The sequence below is a fragment of the Ictidomys tridecemlineatus genome, chromosome 15, assembly GCF_052094955.1.
Source record: "Ictidomys tridecemlineatus isolate mIctTri1 chromosome 15, mIctTri1.hap1, whole genome shotgun sequence".
NCBI lineage: Eukaryota > Metazoa > Chordata > Mammalia > Rodentia > Sciuridae > Ictidomys > Ictidomys tridecemlineatus.
Genome location: NC_135491.1, coordinates 9,578,771 through 9,597,119, shown reverse-complemented (window position 1 = coordinate 9,597,119; position 18,349 = coordinate 9,578,771). Strand labels below are relative to the sequence as shown.

General features: G+C 58.1%; 2 protein-coding genes across 4 annotated transcripts; both read right to left on the bottom strand.

Annotated features, from left to right (window-relative positions):
- Positions 1–1,430: 1,430 nt before the first annotated feature.
- On the bottom strand, positions 1,431–7,904 carry Ptgir (prostaglandin I2 receptor). The gene is made up of 2 exons (XM_005336564.5): positions 6,802–7,904; positions 1,431–5,760 (listed from the first exon to the last, which is right to left on the bottom strand). Exons 1-2 carry the CDS (start codon positions 7,567–7,569, stop codon positions 5,368–5,370), a joined length of 1,161 nt encoding a protein of 386 aa, XP_005336621.1. The 5' UTR covers positions 7,570–7,904; the 3' UTR covers positions 1,431–5,367.
- Positions 7,905–14,064: 6,160 nt separating this feature from the next.
- Gng8 (G protein subunit gamma 8) lies at positions 14,065–18,349 on the bottom strand. 3 transcript variants are annotated; one of them, XM_040279633.2, is made up of 4 exons: positions 15,577–15,647; positions 14,919–14,990; positions 14,477–14,562; positions 14,065–14,255 (listed from the first exon to the last, which is right to left on the bottom strand). In XM_040279633.2, the coding sequence occupies exons 3-4, from the start codon at positions 14,558–14,560 to the stop codon at positions 14,127–14,129; spliced, it is 213 nt and encodes a 70-aa protein (XP_040135567.1). In that variant the 5' UTR covers positions 14,561–14,562; positions 14,919–14,990; positions 15,577–15,647; the 3' UTR covers positions 14,065–14,126. The 3 variants fall into 3 exon arrangements, with proteins under 3 accessions (XP_040135567.1, XP_040135569.1, XP_040135570.1); XM_040279635.2 differs by lacking the exons at positions 14,919–14,990; positions 15,577–15,647 and adding an exon at positions 17,229–18,349; XM_040279636.2 differs by lacking the exon at positions 14,919–14,990 and having other exon boundaries at positions 15,577–15,653.

Here is an 18,349-nt window from a genome sequence, read left to right as displayed (position 1 = left end):
CGGCCCTCAGGGACCTTCCCAAGGTAAATGCTCCCACAGCTCTCCCTCTGATGGCCTGGGCTGCAGGGTGAGCACAAGCGATCTCTAACCCTTGAGCTTCCCACCCTCCTGCGGCTGAGCAGGAGTAGAATGGACAGTTGGTGGAAAGGGAGTTTCCTCTTCACCTGTCCTTGAATTGATGGTGAAGCCGCAGGCCAGAGGCATCGTCAGGCAGAGCCCAGCCTCAGGGGCCTTCCTATGGCGCAGTAGGCCTCGCTGGCTTTTCCCAGTGTGTCCAGTTGTTGGAGTCCAGCAGTGGGTGGAGAAGTTGGGCGTGGCAGCCATTTTTCCAGAACCCTATTTCCATGCCCGTTTCCTGCCGCCTGGTCCGTGATGTGATGCAGTAGACAGTGGAGTGGAGTGGGTAAGAACCGGGGGCCCTGTGGCCTCCAGCCCTGCCCACAGGTGTGTGGTGGGCTGTGGGTTGGATGGGGCAGTAGGGAGACAGCCTGATGTCCTGGCCAAGTGCTCACTAAGCATCACCATTATTTATTAGTTCTTCCTACTTCAGAGACTATCTCTGCATCCAGCACCTCAGGGAAACCTTAGAGCAGCTCTTTGGGTGGGTGCCATTAGGCCCCCTCCCATGCTGACTGGGAAGCTGGGGCCCAGAGTAGGGAAATCACCCCTCAAAGTTATAAAGTAGAAAGTGGCAGAACTGGAATTCAAACCAGATCCAAGCTCTCAACTGCTGGGCTTCAAGCTAAGTGGTAGTTAAAACAAAACAAAACACTGACTTTGGGACCTAGAGGTACAGACCTACAATTCTGCAACTCCAGAGGCTGAGGCAGAAGGATCACAAATTTGAGGCCAGCCTCAGTAATTTAGTGAGACCCTATCTCAAAAAGGGGGGGAAGGAGGTTGGGATATAGCTCAGTTGTAAAGCACCCCTGGATTCAATCCCCAGTACCAAAAACAAAATAAGGTGGCATACACCTATAATCCCAGCAGCTTTGGAGGCCAAGGCAGGAGGATTGCAACTTCAAAGCCAGCCTCAGCAACTTAGCAAGGGCCTAGACAACTCAGTGAGACCCTGTCTCTAAACAAAATACAAAGTAGAGCTGAGGATGTGGCTTTCTGGGTAAGTGTCCCCTGGGTTCAAACCCCGGTACCAAAAATAAATTAATGAAATACTGACTTCAGGCACATCCAGGTCACAGAGCCAGCAGGGGTTGGGCTGAGACAGATAGTCCTTGCTAGCAACCAGGCTGCCTGGGGAAAATTCTGTCCAGAAGTTGAGAGTGTAGGTTTTGGTGGTCCCAGAGAAGTGGGCTCTAGTCCCAGCTTGACCACTCCCTGGTGCAGTCTCTTTCCTCACTAGCCTCAGGGGCCACCTCGGCCACTTCCTTTTTTTTTTTTTTTTTTTTTTTTTAAGAGAGAGTGAGAGAGAGAGAATTTTACTATTTATTTTTTAGTTTTCGGCAGACACAACATCTTTGTATGTGGTGCTGAGGATCAAACCTGGGCCGCACGCATGCCAGGCGAGCGCGCTACCGCTTGAGCCACATCCCCAGCCCCACCTCAGCCACTTCCTACTTGGTAACCTAGGAGTGGCGACTTTACACCACTGGGCCTCAGTTTATCGGTCTGCAAAAGAACCTGTAAAAGGAGGATCATAAAAATACCCACCTTAGCCGGTGGTCCTCTTGTCATTCAATTCTTAGCCAGGTCAAGGGATCCCAGTAAGGACACTGCTCCTACTCGAGCCCAGGCACAGAGGCAGGACACAAGTCACTCCCCAGCTTTACCAAGAGAGGCTGGGAGCTGGGCAGGAGACCTTGCACCACACACACCTGCCTGGAGGCACTGGGCTGGGTCCCCGAATCCCAGCTGGCCACTCGGGCCCACCTGTACTGTGCCCTTTCAGCATTCTCCCCGCAGGCCCCGGGGTTTGGAAGACTTTGACTCCCAGACACGTCATGTTATTAAATAATCTTGACTTCCCTTCCCTGTTCTTTATTAATCAAAGATACAAGGGTGGCAATCAGCTCTAATGGCCGTGGGGCAGGCAGCCAGGTAGCGACTCCAGCCCACAGCACCGAGATGCCTGCCTGGGCGCATCTCCAGCCAGCTCCAAGCCTGTCCTGAGCAGGTGGCCAGACTTGGGGCCACCAGGGGTACCCAGCCAGGGGAGGCCCAAGCCCCCCTACTCCCCAGAGGGTGGCTGTGGCTAGTGCAGTTGTTCTGGGGTCACTTCTAAGTGTCAAACCCAATGTGACCAGCAGGTGGGGCCATGATGACAGAAGGCCCCAGAGAGCTATAACTCCCTGGTCCAACCCTGGGGTGTGTATTTAAGTCTCTTCTGTGGGTCCGCCTTGTGCTAGGAAGACAGCAAGCAAGAAAGAAATTTTAAAATGAATGAAGTCTCCTTAAGAGAGACAGACCATACTTGGCATGTCACTTGCTGACCCCACCCCCTCAGGAGCTATGTCTTCAAGGAGGAGGGAAAGTTGAAGATGGATCTTGAGGGGCAAGGGCATTGGATGGAGGAAAAACATTTGTTCCTTGGCCAGGCGTGGTGGCGCACACCGACAATCTAGCAACTGAGGAGGCTGAGGCAGGAGGATCGTAAATTTGAAGCCAGCCTGGACAACTCAGCAAGACCCTGCCTCAAAATAAAATGCAAAAGGGACTGGAGAAGCAGCTCAGTGGGTTCAATCCCCAGGACTTTGGTACCCAAAAAATAAAAAGGGGAAATAAAGCAACAGTTGTTCCAGGAGAAGGAGTTAGATAAGGCGGTCTGAAAGGTCATGGCCTTTTGGAGAAACCTCAGCAGTGGGTGGTATCGGGCTGTGGCCTCCAAACAGCAAGCTCCTGTGGGCTGTGGGAGGACAGGTAGAAGTCATCAAAACCGCTGGCCTGACGCACAGTGTAACATCCGGGACAGGAATTGGGGTTCTGAAGTAAACCATGGGGCCTTGGGCCCAGATGGGAATGATAGATCAAATGCTGGGTCCTGCTCAGAAGGGGACTAGCCCACCTTTGGGGTAACACAAAGGAGTTCAGCTGCCCCCCATCCTTGCTTCACTGTGCTCTGGGAGTGCTTTGGCATGTGACTTGCTGACCCCTGCTTAGGCCAGGCCAGGTTTGGTGACAAAGGAAGACCCATTCTGATATTTTCTGAGCCATATTTTGTGTGATTTTACAAATGAATCCTTTATAATTCATTTCACCCAATATAGCAGTACTTGGCCAAGACTGTTGGACAAATACATTTTTTTCCTTCAGTATTACATTGTTTTTTTATTGTGGTCAGTACCCATAACATAAAAGTTAATAAATTCAGCCATCTGCAACACATCTCCAGTCACCAGTTCAGTGATATGTGGTACATTCACACTGTCGGCAAGGTCACCGCTCTCTAGTTCCAGAACTTTCATCACACCAAGAGGAAACCCCAGACCCATTCACTGGTCCCCTCTATCCATACTTTTTGTTGGTTGGTTTTTGGTTTTGCTTTGGTACCAGGGATTGAACCTTGGGGCTCTTAACCACTGAGCCACGTCCCCAGCCCTTTTTATTTTTTTTTTTTTCATTTTGGGACAGCATCCCACTAGGGTGCTTATAGCCTCTGCTAAGTTGCTGAGGCTGGCTTTGAACCTGCCATCCTCCTGCCTCAGCTTCCCGAGCCACTGGGATTACAGGTGGCTCAGTCCATTTTTTAACTTCTCCCAGATACTCCCTGTTCTTCCCGAATGTGATTTGAAGCACAGTAACTGAAAAAATTAATAAATAAATAAATGTTAGAGCCATGGCACAAGCCCTGCTTCGTCTTCAGGTCACATTTGCCTGGGGACAGCAGCCACGGCAATGATAGTAATGCCCGCTGCATACTCTATTCCCTGTGCCCAGTGGCTTTCAGAGAGAATCCTTCTTTGGAGCAACCCTATAAACTAAGTTCCAGATTGTGATTGAAAGGGAACCAAGGGAAGCTGTGGCCCCAGCCAGCAAGCTGGGCCCTGGGGGTGGACAAGCAGGCTACTCTACAGACCAGCTTTACTTTCTCCTTGCTGTGTAACCCTACAGAAGGTGGTTACCCACTCTGAGCCTCAATTGCAGCCTCTCTAGCAAGGCTCTGCTAACAGGCTATTGGGTGGCTGGAGCTCGGAGAGGTGCGTCTGGTGTGGAGGGGACATTCACTCCATCTTGGCTACTGCTATCTTCATAGAAGGACATGCTTCTCTGCACCCTTCCCCAGGTGCAGGTTTGCTCTTTCAGCCAGGGGTGAGAGAGAAAGGGGAACAGGGGTTGGCAGGGTGGGGGTGGGGGTAGGAAGCTTCCCGTTCACCCTCCCCCACTCCACTTGCCAACTCACTTCCTTTCACGCTCACTCCCCAGCACCCTGGATTTCTGGCCTCTCTGGGGGCCAAGGAATGGCCACGAGAAGGTGAAGACGTCTGGCAGTCACCCCGGCAGAGCCCAGGGCAGGACAGAGACGTGTCTATGCCCCTACACCATGCAGAGCAGCGCCAACTGAGTGTTTGCTGAATGAATGAATGCAGGGGATCTTTGTGAGGGTTCCAAGGACGGACAGATGAGGTCCGGCTCTGTAAGGTGGCAGCTGTTTGTTCATGGCTGAGAAATGGGGGACAGGCGCAGGACGTGGGTCTGAATTCTCACCAGGCTTCTGGGATCCCCAGCTCCCACTCCTTCAGCCACCAGCTTCTCCATCTTTCTCTGGGCCAACCTCCCCCTGAGTTCACTTGGCACAGGCCACCTAAGCTGCGCAGAGTTCCTCAGATCCTTTCTGTACCTGGCTCAAGTCCAGCAATGTCTCCACCACCTTGCCTTCTTCCCACCTACCCTTGGGGTTCTGGGCCCCCAAATCTAGTGGGGGATGGGAAGGTTTCCGAGAATCCCTGGCTCCCAGGGGCAGAGAGGGAGTGGCTCTTAGAGTGGCTTAGGAGAGGGCAGGCCGTCCCCTGGGGTCTGGAGTGGGCAGCCAGGGCCCCCTTAATGGATGAGCCTGGGAGTGGGAGCCTAACCCAGCAGACCCGAGTGCACGGAAGCCGCTGGGAACGCTTCCACCTCCTAAATATTTACACAGTGAGATGGATGGGGAGCCGGGGCCAGATCGGGCAGCTAGGCCGCTGGCTATTTTGAGAAAATCGTTCTTTTTGTGTGTGCTCCAGGATAAACGTCGCCTGCGTCCCCGGGTCTCCTCCCAGAGCCTGTAGCGGTGGCCTCCAGGAGGACGAATAGCAGCTGGCCCGCCCCGGATTCGGGGCAGAAGGTTCTGACATCCGCGGCATCGCCCCGGCCCGAGCTCGGTTTTCTGGCTCCTGTCCCCGGAAGAGAGGGCAGGCGATGACAGGGCCCGCTTCGATGTCAGCAGAGGGAGCAGGCGACCGTGGCCTCGGCTTTGGACGGCGTTCCCACGGTGCTGCCGCTGGACCGCGGCGCAGGAGGCACGGGCGCCACCTGCCCCTCGCCCCAGGCCGACAGCGGCACCCAGCTCCCCTCCTTCCCCTGGACAGCGGCACCGGGGACCCGGGGGTCCCCTCTCCCTGGGGCGGGCCGGGAGAGCGGGGTCTGCGAGTCGCCGCGGGCGGGCCGGGAGCACAGGCAGCAGAGCCAGAGGCGGAGTCGCTGGAAGACGGTCTTGCGGAAGAGAATGAAGACCCAGGGGTCCAGGATGGGGTTGAAGGCGTTGAAGCGGAAGGCGAGCAGGTCCCCCATCTCGCTGCTGTCCGGCGCGATGGCCTGGGTGAAGCCTCGGATCTGAGGGCAGGGAGGCCGTCAGGGGGCCCAGGGTCCGCCACCTCCGCCCCCCCCCCCGCCCCCACTTGCTCACCAGCGGGGGTGAGGGAGGGGCGCAAGGGAAGGAAAAAAGATAAGATGGAGCATCCGGGGAGCAGAGGAAGGGAAAGCCCCAGGGAACGGCCAGCAGCGGCCTGGGGGAGAGGCTGGCGCCAGGAATAAGGGTCCCCTCGCCCTTGGCAGCCTGGGGGACTTCTCAGCTGGACCCTGAGGTCTAGGGCTCCCCAGATCACACGCAGAGCCGCGGCAGTGTCTGGCCACACTCATCCTCTGAGTCACGGTCAACCCCAGCCCAGCCCCTTGCATTTTGCAGAAAGGGAAACTGAGGTCCAGAAACAGGTGAGATGACCAGGTGTCACCGACCCTAGTGCTGCTTTTGTGGGAGAGGCTTGGGGGACCCTGTGGGAAACAGGGAAGGGTGGGAGATTCAAGGGCAGAGAACACAGTGGGGGGCCTGGGCTGGGGGAGGTGGTGGGGGAGACCGTGAGCCTCAGGGATCGGAGCCCAGGGTGGAGACTTGGCTCTGTGTAACTGGGAGCAAGAGACACTGCCCCTCATCTGTTAAAAGGGTGACAGGACGGGACCTTGGTTTTTCCTGCCAAATGCTTGTGGAAAGGGTGTGTAAGTTCTTGTTGGAGGTTATCTGAGGAATTATCTCTAAGCCACTAAGCATCAGGAGGGCAGAGAGCAAGTGCTCATGAATTGTGAATGCTGCTGTTATTTCAGGGTAAGGGAAGGATGGGGGTGCATTTGATGATGGGGGCTCAGGGGGTGTGGGAAAAGAGGACCCAGGAATGGGCATTGGAGGAGCCACATGGGGCAGAAGTAAGTGAAGAGAGACTTCTCCAGAAAGTTGGAAACCATTTGGCCACAGACTATGCCTCTGTTTGACCTCACTGGAGTCTCAATTTTCCCATCTGTGAAATGGGTACAGCCATTGGAGGACAGAGCTGGGCACTGCCCCCCATCCCTCCCCTTGCACCTCAGCTCCTGGGGACTCACCGTGAGAGGCAGGGAGCACACAGCCATGATGCCTGTCATGAGGGCCAGCAGAATCAGGTGGTCAACCTCGTCTTCGCGTGCCCGGGAGCTGGGGACCAGGGATCCCTGGTGGCGCCTCTGCTGACGGTACATGCGGCAGAGGCTGAGGGTGACAGAGCCATTGCACAGGACAATGGCAGTCACCAGCAGGGCCACAAGGCTGGCATAAGCCAGTGAGAAGGCACAGCCACCAGGCTCTGTGGAGCGCATTCGGATGAAACACCAGCTGCCCGGGCAGTACTGCTGGTGTTGACCCAGGCCCAGCAGGGGCAGGGCGCAGAAGAGGGTGCAGAAGGTGTAGATGGCAGGCAGCGCCAGGCGGGCACAGCGTGGCCCATCCAGCTGGGCGTACAGATAGGGGTGGCTGAGTGCCAGGCAGCGCTCCACGGCCATGGCGAAGAGGATGAGCGTGGAGGCCAGGCCGAAGAAGGTCATGGCGAAGGCAAAGGCGTCGCAGAGCGCGGGGCCCCCCTGGGCCAGCCCCAGCAGCGAGCTGTTTCGAGCATAGGCCACGAACACGGCTGGGCTCAGGAAGCTCGTGCCCAGCAGGTCTGTCACCGCCAGTCCCGTGACCAACACAGCAAAGGCTGATGGGCGTGACTGTCGCCGGGCCCCTAGGATGCCCAGTGCCAACCCGTTGCCCACCACACCCGCCACAAACATCAGGGTGCTGGTGGCCGGTCCTACGGAGCCCCGAACGTAAGTGAGGTTCCTGCAGGAATCTGCCATGGCCCGCTGCTGTCCACCAGGGGACCCGGCTGGCTGCAGGGCTCCCAGGGGTGGGAGGTGCCGGGACCCTCGGGTGCCCACCGAGGGCCAGCCAGACCTGCCAGTCGACCTTCAGCCCTCCGTGCGCCCACTGTGTCTTCTGCGTTTCTCTCCCTGTGTCTTCGCTGGTGTCTGTCTGCCTGTCTGTCTGTCTGTCTCTATTCTGGTCCTCTCCTTCTCCGTCCTTCCTCTTCTGCCTCCTCAGCCCCTCCGGACCTCAGCAGCCTCAGCCTCTCCTCCCCGCGTGTCTCCAAGTCTGCGCTGATCTGCGGCCTCTCCGCCTCCGCCCTCCCTCCTCTGCTGCTCACCCAGGCTTCATTTCCTCTCTCTGCCCCGCCCTCCCTCCCTGCCTTCTCCAGAGGCCCCCCCAGCTCCCTGCCGCCTTCCCTGCTGCACCCCATCCCTCCCCTTGTGCACCCATCTCCTGCGCCTGCCCCCTCCCCCTCCCCTCTCAGAGCCACCTGCCACCTCCCCACTTAGACCTCTGCTCTTCTCCCTGTCCTGTGCTCTCCCTCTCTGGCCCCCAACACCACCCAGTCACCGGTTTGGGCTCCACCAGGGGACCCGGGCAGGATCTGAGGGGGGTAGCCGACCATTTGAGTGGGGAGCTTGGCCACGGCCTGGGCTGTCTTGGAGGGCCTCTGGGATCCATTCTGGGCTTCAGGCCCCAGGGTTAGGAACATGGCCCAGGAATTGAGAAATGACCAGGAAATTCCTCCCTGATGCAGTGTTTTCCAGACACCACTGAGATTTCTGCTCCCTGGACACATTCACTCCTTCCTGAAAACAGGAGCCTGGCCCCGGGCTCCCGCTCTCGAGCTCAAAGCCCGAGCAGGAAGGCCAGGGAGGAGTCATTTGGTGTTCCACCACAGGCTCAGGCCCAGGGGACTCCCGTGGCCTATCATCAAGAGGGCATCCTGCTGACCTCCTGCTTCCCACCACGGTACTTCCAGGCCCCAGGCCAAGCTCCAATGACCTTGACCTTCAAGAATAATATTTGGGCCACAGACACATGACCATCCAGGACTCCAACATCCCTGCAACATCTCCCACCCTCCCCAGTGCCACCTCCTTCTGGCCAGTGTGGTCAGCCCACGTGTCCCAACTGTCAGCCCAGTGGTCATGGCCTGGCCCCACGGAGCCCAGGAGGCAGAGCTTCGCAGACACCCCTCGATGTTCAGGTCTCAGCGTAGAGATCACAAACTCAGAGACTCTTCCGCATCACACTAGGGTTCTTGTCCCAATTCAACCCCCTTCTTCCCATGGGATGGTCCTGAGCCAGGACAGGACGCTGGTGTGCCTCAGTCTCTTCGTCTGTACAATGGTAACACCGGTCTCACAGGACAGTGGTCCACTGTGGCCAGCAGCTCTCCCCAGGTGCATGTGAAGGAAAGAGCCTATGCTGACGTCATCTCAGACCCAAGGCCAAGAGGGTACTCCTGACCCGGGGCTGGACTGGGGACAGCTGCAGCCTCGCACTCTGTCCCTGCCTTGGTGACCGCAACCCCTTGCTCCTCCCCGGTCTCCTTATCATCCATGCCCAGCTGGCACCCCCGGCTTCCGGCAGGATGGATGCCCAGCTCCAGTCACTCCAGGGGTTCCCCAGGGAACACATGGGCCTGCTCTGGGGGTGCCCGTGGGTGGGGCAGGCCTCCAGCCAGGCGGTGCCCCTCGGTGCTCCGGTTCCCAGGCGCAGCAGAGGGAACTCAGGAAGTTCTATCATATTAATGAGCGATGACGCCTGGCAGCCCTCCTGCCTCAGGCATCAGGGGAGCTTGAGCCGGAGGTGGGAGCTCGGTTCCCGGAGCCTTCTCCCTCCCGCCGGCTTCCTGTCCCCACCAGGGTCGTTAAACATTCAAGAAGTGCCCTCTGCTCCCGTGCCAAGGGGGCGGTGGGACAAGCCCCTGCCCTCCTCCAGGACTCAGTCTCCCCTCCTGGGTCCCTAGGGGCTGCAAGTTCCAGCGAGGCCAGCATCTGTCCTGTGCTCCTGCATCAGAGGTTGGGGTGGGGACAGAGCTGTAATTCCTTCCTAAGGAGGGACTGGGGGTCCCTGGGGTCCCTGCGGGGCTGCACATACCTACACGCTCTACATGGGACGCCCTGCCATGTGCCTGGCTGTGGCCCAGCCAGGGCTCACAGGGTTCTTCTCCTGCCCCGAGCCACGGATTGAGGGGTCCCCCGTCAGCACTGTGGGAGAAGTGGCTTCTGGGGCCAGGGGAGCCAGGCAAGGGACTGCCCCAGGAGGGTGAGTCAGCAGCCAGCCACTCTCCACCCCCTGCCAGCAATAGACGTGGCCTCCCTAAGGGACCCTGGGCAGCAGCAGGCAGAAGAGGAAGGACAAAAGAGGACAGGGCACCCAAAGGGGAGGGAGACGGGGACCCAGGAGAGGGTGGGTGCACGCGGGACCTGGACTGGGATTCTGTGTGGGATTTGAAGGGCCTACGTGACCTAGGTGAGCATTGGTGTCAGCGTGGTGATTGTGCTCGTGTGTGTGTGTGTGTGTGTGTGTGTGTGTGTGTGTGTGTGTGTGCGCGCGCATGTGTGAGACTCTGAGTCTGCAGGACTTGTGTGGCTGTACCTCCGTGAGAGGGCCAGTTTCTGTGTTGTGTGTGGTGCGTGTGTTGTGACCACACGGGACTCTAGGTGTGCCTGTGTATGAAGGTGTTCTTTGCTATGTGCATGGATGGGGCTGGGTGTGTTTGTGTGTGTGAGGATGTGTGTGTGCAAGCTCGAGTATATTTTTGCAGACATGGCTGTGTCTCCATGGTGCATTGCCATAGTGTGTGCCCTTGTGGGTGAGGCCAATCTGGAAACATATGGTGAGTCTGTTTGCACGTGTGTGTGTGTGGGGGGGTGCTCACTCGTATTTTGTTTTATTTTGGATACTGTGGATTGAAGCTGGGGTGCTCAAACACCGAGCCACATCCCCAGCCCTTTTTATTTTTTTATTTAGAGACAGGGTCTTACTGAGTTGCTTAAGGCCTCACTCAGCTGCTGAGGCTGGCCTCCCACTTGTGATCCTCCTCCCTCAGCCTCCTAAGCCACTAGGATTACAGGCATGCACCACCACACCCTGCTCTCTCATTTCTTCATGGCTGTGTCTGACAGGGTGTGTGTCTGCATGTGGCAGGGGAGACCTGGGCTGTGGAGGGAGACCGGGTTTTGAAGTCATCTCCACTGCTCACCATCTACCATGTGACCCTGAGAAGCTCACTTCCTCCTGGCAAAGCCTTGGTGTTCATTAATGGCTCCCCTGAGCTTATCGGGGTATTGTGTGATAAGAGACATGTCACCCCACCTGCCTCTCAGGAACCCCTTATCCCTGCTGGTTTATTACTCAGCAATCCTGTTAGACGTGGGCTCAGAGGCGCCATTCAGTGGGGAACAGGGAGCGCGTATCCCCAGGCACACAGAGCCTTCAGCTGAGTGCCCGACCCAGCCAGGCCTCCCATCTGGGAGGGAGCTGCCCCAGCAGGTCAGGAACGGAGCTGTGACAGCCTCAGCCAGCACCTGGCCCCCTCTGCGTCTAGGTGGCTGCAGACCTGCCAGCGGGCTTCCCGGGCCCATCCTCTCCTGCCTCCCTGGTTTTGTCCCCCTGGACCTGGTCCTGGAGGAAGTCACCCCACCTCATGCTCAACACATAAGTGCCACCAGCTGCTCATGGCACCCAGCCACAGTGCCTTCTCTTTGCTGGGTCAGGCACACACTGCAGGGCAGGCTGCGCTCCCACGCTCAGAGGCCACGTTCCTCTGGCCATTGCCCTCAGCCCCAAAGGGGCCCTGCTGCAAGGGCTCTGCCTGTCCCCTGCCTGCCCTGGGTTTGCCTGGGTAGGGCCCCCATCCTCCAGGCCCTTGGACACCCCAACTTTCTCCAGAATAGTCCTCCACCAGATCGCCCAGCCCCACTGGCCAGGGGACCTCACCACTTGGTGCCTCATCTCCATTCTGCAAAATTGGGCTGAATCAAGTAGCACTGGGGGCCCTTATGAGGATTTAGTGGGGCTTAAAAGGACATCAGTAAGAGACGGTGAGGGAACAGCTTCGCTCTTCTCCCCACAGGCCCCTCCCCAGGACAGGCACTGCTCTGAGCTCCTGGGCTGGGGACAGCTGCAGGGGGCACAGGGAAGACAGCCTGGGCCAGGGGAACGGGAGGGGACTGCTGTGAGCAAGTATTACCTCGGGTGGCCACATCTCCCTCTTGGCCTGGCTGTGACCCTAGTCAGGGCCTGGTCCCAGAGCTTACCTCACAGCTGGGGGTGACAGGAAAGAGCAGCGGCCCCCAGAGCTGGTGCTGCTTGCAGAGTTGTAAGGCTAATACAATTAACTGGATCTGTGCTCCTGGGCACTGGGCACCAGAGGGCCTGCCCTGTCCCTTCTAGCTTCTGGCTTCTCCTCCCTCCCACCTCCCTCCCTCCCATGGACATCTGCTGGTCCCCTCTGCGCCCTCCTCCTGCCCGCCTCTGTCCCCAGGCTCCAGCCAGCCCACCCCTCTTGCTTCCCTGTGATCCCCCCAGACCAGCAAGGCCGGGGAGGAAGGATGCCCACGGCTCCCAGATTCCAGGGCAGGAAGGTCTGCATCCCAGCAGTCTAGTCTCAAGGAATCCCTGCAAAGACCCAGAATCCCAACCGGACAAGGGGCGGGTGGAGCCTCAGGACCCTGGCCCCACAGAATTGGAAGAGTCTAGAATCTGGCCTTCAGAATTCCTGGGCTCCTGGAATTCTAACTCCACATTTCGGGTTCTAACTGCAAGAGTGCTGTGTCAGAGAAATTCCGCAATCCTGGCTCCGTCCCTTTCAGCATCCTTCCTCCCCCACCTCCCACCCCCCAGCTCATCCTTGGCTCTCTCCCGGTCCCCCTTCTCCCCCGGGGCTCCCACAGACATGATGCAACCAGGCTGGAGCCAGCTGAGAGGTGGGGGGCAGGAGGGAGATGTAATTACAGCCTCTCCTGCCTCCATTCTACAGGAAGCTCAGAGTTGGGGCCCAGGGGACCCTAATCCAATGTGAATAATGGAGCACTCGCCAGACTCACGGAAGGTCCCCCTGGGAGGAGAGCACAGTGAGCCACCACCAGCCAGATCCAGGGTCCAGCCTCCACCTGCGGGAGCTGAGGAGCACCAGACTCAGCCTGCGAGGGGCGGGGCTTGCGTACCCAAACCCTCAGGCCAATGAGGTGAATTCATTGACAAACCCAGGCTCCCCCAGGGCCCTGTCCCCCAGTTTCAGTGGAAAACCAACCTTCACTTTTCATCTCACCCCAAGAAGCCCCAGCAGAGCCTTCATGAGGAATGTTCCTCGGCTTCCTTAGCTGGGGGACAGTGGGGCCTGGTGGGGACTTTGGCGGGAAAGCCCAAACCCTTCCCATAGCCTGGGTCACCCTGTGAGTCAGCAGACCTCACAATTCCATAGAAGCCGGAAATGCAGATGTTTATGAGAAATCTCTCTATTTTCCAACTTGGCAACCAAGTCAAGAACGTCATTAAACCTCACATAGGGCAAGAGGAGAGAGAGAGGAAAAGGAAACTGCAAGCTATATATGTCCTGAGGGCCACCAGGGTGTGTAGTGGGGACCAGGGCCGCTGCAAGTCACGCCTCTCCTCAGAATTTAATCTGTTCCCCACACTTTGGGGGACTGGGGTCAGGGCCTTGTGTGTTAGGCAAGGGCTCAGCCACGCAACTCCCCCAGCTCTGAGGCAGGATTGCTGAGTGAGGAACGTACTCCTTACTTGTCCCCTCCCCTTTCCTCTAGACTCACTGCTCTCTGTGCAGGTGCCAAGTTTTATTTCCACCATGTCCCAGGCCAAGTGTCTCCTCCTCCAGGAAGCCCTTCCTGACCTTCAAGTTCAGCAAGGTGCTACTTCTAAGTTCCTAAATCTCAGCCCTGCCCAATCTGCACTCTGTCTGGGGCAGGTCTGTCTCTTCCATTGGACTGAGGTCCAGAAGAGCGGGACCAGGGCTGTCTCAGTTACAGTCATGTCTTCAATATCACCAAGCACAGACAGACAGGCTGGTCACAGAACAGGTAAGCAGGTGATGCAGAACCAAATATGGGGGGAAAGGGGAGGGTGGAGTGATTCCTGGGATGAGTCCCAGGCTCCTAGGAGCAAGGCCAGTGGAGTGGCACCAGGAGCCCGGAGCCCACAGTCGTCCTAGCCCCATTATCTCCAAGCCCGGCGACTGTGAGTAAGGGACTTCCTTAGGCTCAGTGTTCTCATTTGGAAAATGGGCATCGTGCAAGTAGTCAGCTGCTCTGTGGGGCTGTTAGACAATGAAATAAGTGCGGGGGATCCGTGGAAGGTAGAGCACTTTTCTCCGAGGCGTGGTGGGGTTGTCCTCACTCAGCATCCACTCAGCCCCCACTCTTCTCCCATTCAGAAGGAATAAGAAGGGACGCAGGTCCCCAGGGCCGCGCCAACCTCAGCGCGTGTCTCGGGTTCCTCGAAAGCACAGGCAACACCACGGTCACCAAGTTTATTGGATTCATACTTGGGCGAGGGGAGGGTAAACTGTCGGGAGAACTTAGAGCAGGACGCAAAAGAGGCGCTTGTCGCGGAAGGGATTTTCGGCGGCGGGTACAGGTGTCACCAGCGGGTCATCTTTGGCGTGTGTCTCACAGAAAGCCAGGAGCTCGGCCGCCGCCTGCGACACCTGCAGGTGCCCGGGCAGAGTTGTTGCCGCCCCGCCCTCGCGACTCCGCCCCTCGGAGCCCCCCAAACCCCGCCCCTCCTAACAAGGCCCCGCCCCTTGGCCAAGCCCCACCCCCTAGTCCCGCCTCTTTCCTAAGGGGATCCTCCCACTGTGCCTCTGGGCCCCGCCCCCAACATGGCCTGAGCGGACCCCAGCCCCAGAGCCCCCGCCCGACCCGGCACCTTCATGCGGTCGATGTTCACCTCCAGCTTCAGCTGTTCCACCGTCTTGCGGGCCTCGGCGATCTTGGCCATGTTGTTGGACATGGCTGCAGCAGGGAACGGGTTAAATGCCAGGGAGGAGTGGGGTGCGTCTGGGAGACCACTGAGTTCCCAGGTGGGGGGTGATGGGGGTGGGACCCAGTAACAGGGGTGTGGGTAAAAGGGCGCGCGAATAGGGTGCCAGAGCCAGGTAGAGGAAGGGATGGTGGCCTGGAGGAGAGGGACCAGAGGAGGATGGAGTGATGCACAGACAGGGGTATCTAGAGGCCGGCGGGAAGAAAGGGGGTGAAGCAAGGAAGAGGGAGAGGCGTACAGATGAGAGGCTGGGAGGCAGGTGGAGGGAGGGCCAGAAGGACAGGGACACAGGTGCTGGATCAGGATCTAGGGATCCAGGTGTCCTTACCCCCTGGGGATAGAGCAGGAGCCTGGAAGAGGGGGGGCTCCCCAGGCCAATTAGTGGTGGCTCCAGGGAGAACTGCGAATTAAGATCACGGCGGGAGGGGCGCAGAGGGGGCCTCATTAGGGCTTTGGCAGCAGCTGCCCCCTTTGCCACCCTCAGGGAGCCCCCACCCCCACCCCTGGCCACCTCAAAGGCTCCTCTGCTCATTAGCAGCCAGAGGAGAGGGCTGGGGAGCCCAACCCAGCCAGACAAGAGGGAGGCAGAAAGGAAGGAGAGAGGGACAAATGGAGGGACCAAGGGCAGGACAGACGAAAGACAGCACGGGGAAAACAAGGAGATGAGGAGAGAGAGGTGGAGAGATGGGGAGGAATGGAGAGACGAGAAGAAGGCAAACAGGGACAGGTGGAAAGAGAGAGGGGACAGAGTGACGCAAGAGAGAAAGGTACAGTGGAGACAGGGACAAAGGGCAGAGGCAGAGGGACCCAGATAGAGAGAAATGAAGGGATGGGGAGAGGTGGAGCAGGGAAAGAGTAAGACGGGGTGGATGGAGGGACAGCGGAGAGGCGCTGTGGGGAGGCTGGGTGAGAGGTCTCTCATCCATTCACTCCCAGGCAGACAGCGGCCTCGAGCCAGCTGTGGAGACCAGGACCCAGCCTCCTACCTGTTGCTGCTCAGGGCCGGGATGCAAAGTGGAGGCAGAGGCTGAGAGGCAGGGACTGGGTCCCCGTCCCAGCCCAGTCCCGCCCCCTCCCCTGAGGCCCAGCCCCTCAGGACCCGCCCCCTCCGCTTTGCCACCAACTCCACCTCCCTAGGTCTATTCTCTGAACTAGGTCTGTCCATCCCCTTCTTTGTCCCTCCCGAGCTTCAGTTGCTCCTGTTTTTGTGTGGCTCCCTCCTCTGTCTCTCTCACAAGCACACAAAAAGACAGTCCCTCCAGGCGCCCTGTGCCCTGCTGCATTTATTCTGCTGTCACACAAGCCTCTCCTATGTGTCCCACACAACCTCTCACTGTATCACACATACTCTCAGCCTGTCACGTGGGGTCACACTCACCACCTCAGTGTCACCCGATCACAGATGCCCCCCTCCATAGCTCACACACTCATGCCGTGCACCTCTCTGGGTCACACAGTAATGCCACAGCCTCAAAAACCACCTGTGCCCCACACAACCTTACAAGGTTTCTTGGAATGTCCCCCACACTCTTGATCACTCACAGTGTAGCACACTATCACCAAGGACCACTCCCAGGACTGCACAACCCAATACACTCTCTAAGAGTGTCAAATGTACAATTTATCAGTGTCACACGCAATATCTCAAAATGCCACACACATACGTGTGCAATTTAAACTTCTCCTGCTGGCTCATGACTCTCAGCTCAGCATCCTCCACAGACATGCAATGTCTCAGGCGACCTCCTCAACAAGCACTGGCACAGTGTGGCATAGTAATGTGCAGGAGCACAGCCACCTGTCCAGTGACACATACATCTTGTACAATCTCCAGGGGGTACATACAATCTTACACATTCCCTTCCCATAGGTGACTCACCATTTATCCTGTTGCACACACACACCATCTTTGGATGCCATACAGGTTATGCAGGGTGGCTCAGTATAGCACACTTCCTCACAAATCTCACAGTGTTTCACACACATTGTCGTGTGCCATTCACAATCAACGACCCCACAGTCTGCATCATGCAGGCCATCACTGTCGCATGTCATCTTGCTTGTCCTCACATAGCACTCTTCCAGCATCACACACTTGCATACACTCTCCTGTGTGCAATCACGACTCTGGACCAATCTCTCAGCATCACACACGAGCTCAACGTCATCGTCACAGTTTCCCACAGCCCCTGGCCAACAATACACAGTCTTAACTCACCATCTGCCGCACCCAGACCCACTCTGTGCCTGCTCACGCCAGCACTTGGGGCGTCCCTCTCATCAGTCTGCCCTTATGACACATGGCACTCTTATCCCCTGCCTCCCTCACGTACAGTGTCACAATATCTCACTCTCATATTGGCCTTTCAGTATCACATTCAGTCCCCAGATAGTCTCTCTCTCTCACTCTCTGACCAAGTTACACACGATCTCCCATTGCCACACAATTTCCCCCACAGTATCACCAATAACCTCACCGTGTCACAGGACCCCTGACCTCCTCTCATGGTATTGAACCTACTTGTTGTCTCTCATATATGCAGTTCCACCCAATCCCTCCTTGTCACTCATAATCTCATCTGCTACACAGTCACAGTCTCCTGGCGTCACACACCATGGCTCAGGAGTACACACTCACACGATCTTCCGGGCGTCGCACAACACCTCCCGGTGACACCCGCGGACACTACAGTCTCAATGCTCTTTCCATCACACTCTTGTGGTGCTTACACTAGCTCAGCCCTGCGGACCACACGGGGGCGCGCGAGGCCTGCGAGCCGCCCACCCACCTCGCTCTGAAGAGCCGCAGAAAGACTGAGAAACAGTTAGGGCAAGGCGTCCCCATTTGCCCTGCGGGAAATGGAACCGGGATTAGGGGACCTGAGAAAGACGTGGGAGGGAGATGGAGACCTAGGAAGGTGGAGGGAGCCACGGGCCAGAGGGATAGGATGGAAAGTGGACAGAGAATATAAGAGGGAGGAGAGAGATGCAGGGAGAGACGGAGACACTTAGAGAAGAGAGACTTATGGACTAAGACCAAGGAGGGAAGACTGCAGAGAGAGACAGGGACAGGAGACACTAGGGCACACAGAGACAGAGGACACGGGAGAGAAACACACGCACGGAAACGTAGAGGGACGTGGAGAGACAAGAGAGCGAGCGGGCATTAAGATAGAGGGACACCCAGAGGGCGCCCTACACGTGAGACCGCGGAGGCAGGACCCGCAGCATGCTGGGGGCGTGGCCACGGGCGGAGTGGGGGCGTGGCTGGAGTGTCGCTGGGGCGTGGTCTGAGTGGGCGTGTCGGGGCGGGGCTTGGGCTCTTTCCCAGCCGGCGGTGGAAGAGCGCTGCTAGCCTGTTGGAGGCTGGAGCCCTGGGAAGAATTGGAGGCTGGTGGAAGGGCATTTCTCCCGCAGCCAGCCCACTCAAATTCGGTTTTTACCGCCTGGACGGAGGAGGGAGACCGGCGGGGAGGACACACAGGCCCCTAGTAGCTTTTCGATAGCGGGTTTCGAACCCTGGCCCCCTTCCTCCTCCCCTCCGGGCGTAGCAGGACCAGATTGGGGAGGGAACCCGGCCCACATCTGGAAAGCATCAGGAGCGCCGGACGTGCCAGGGCCCGGGCCAGGCTGCGGAAGGGGGGAGGGGAGCCAAGGCGCTTCCCCCATCAGCAGAGCGGGGTCTGCCGGCGCCGAGGAGGGGCCTGGGCGTGTGCCGAGCCCGGCGCCTCCCGCAGCTGGTTTCCATCAGCAGATCTG

Bases quoted from the DNA above. Each gene is read 5' to 3' on its own strand.
- Gng8 (XM_040279635.2), bottom strand. From the start codon at position 14,560: ATGTCCAACAACATGGCCAAGATCGCCGAGGCCCGCAAGACGGTGGAA. The intron at 14,256-14,476 runs GTGCCGGGTCGG...GGGCACCTGCAG, and splicing joins TGAACATCGACCGCATGAAG to GTGTCGCAGGCGGCGGCCGA.
- Ptgir (XM_005336564.5), bottom strand. From the start codon at position 7,569: ATGGCAGATTCCTGCAGGAACCTCACTTACGTTCGGGGCTCCGTAGGA. The intron at 5,761-6,801 runs GTGAGTCCCCAG...CCCTGCCCTCAG, and splicing joins TGTGCTCCCTGCCTCTCACG to ATCCGAGGCTTCACCCAGGC.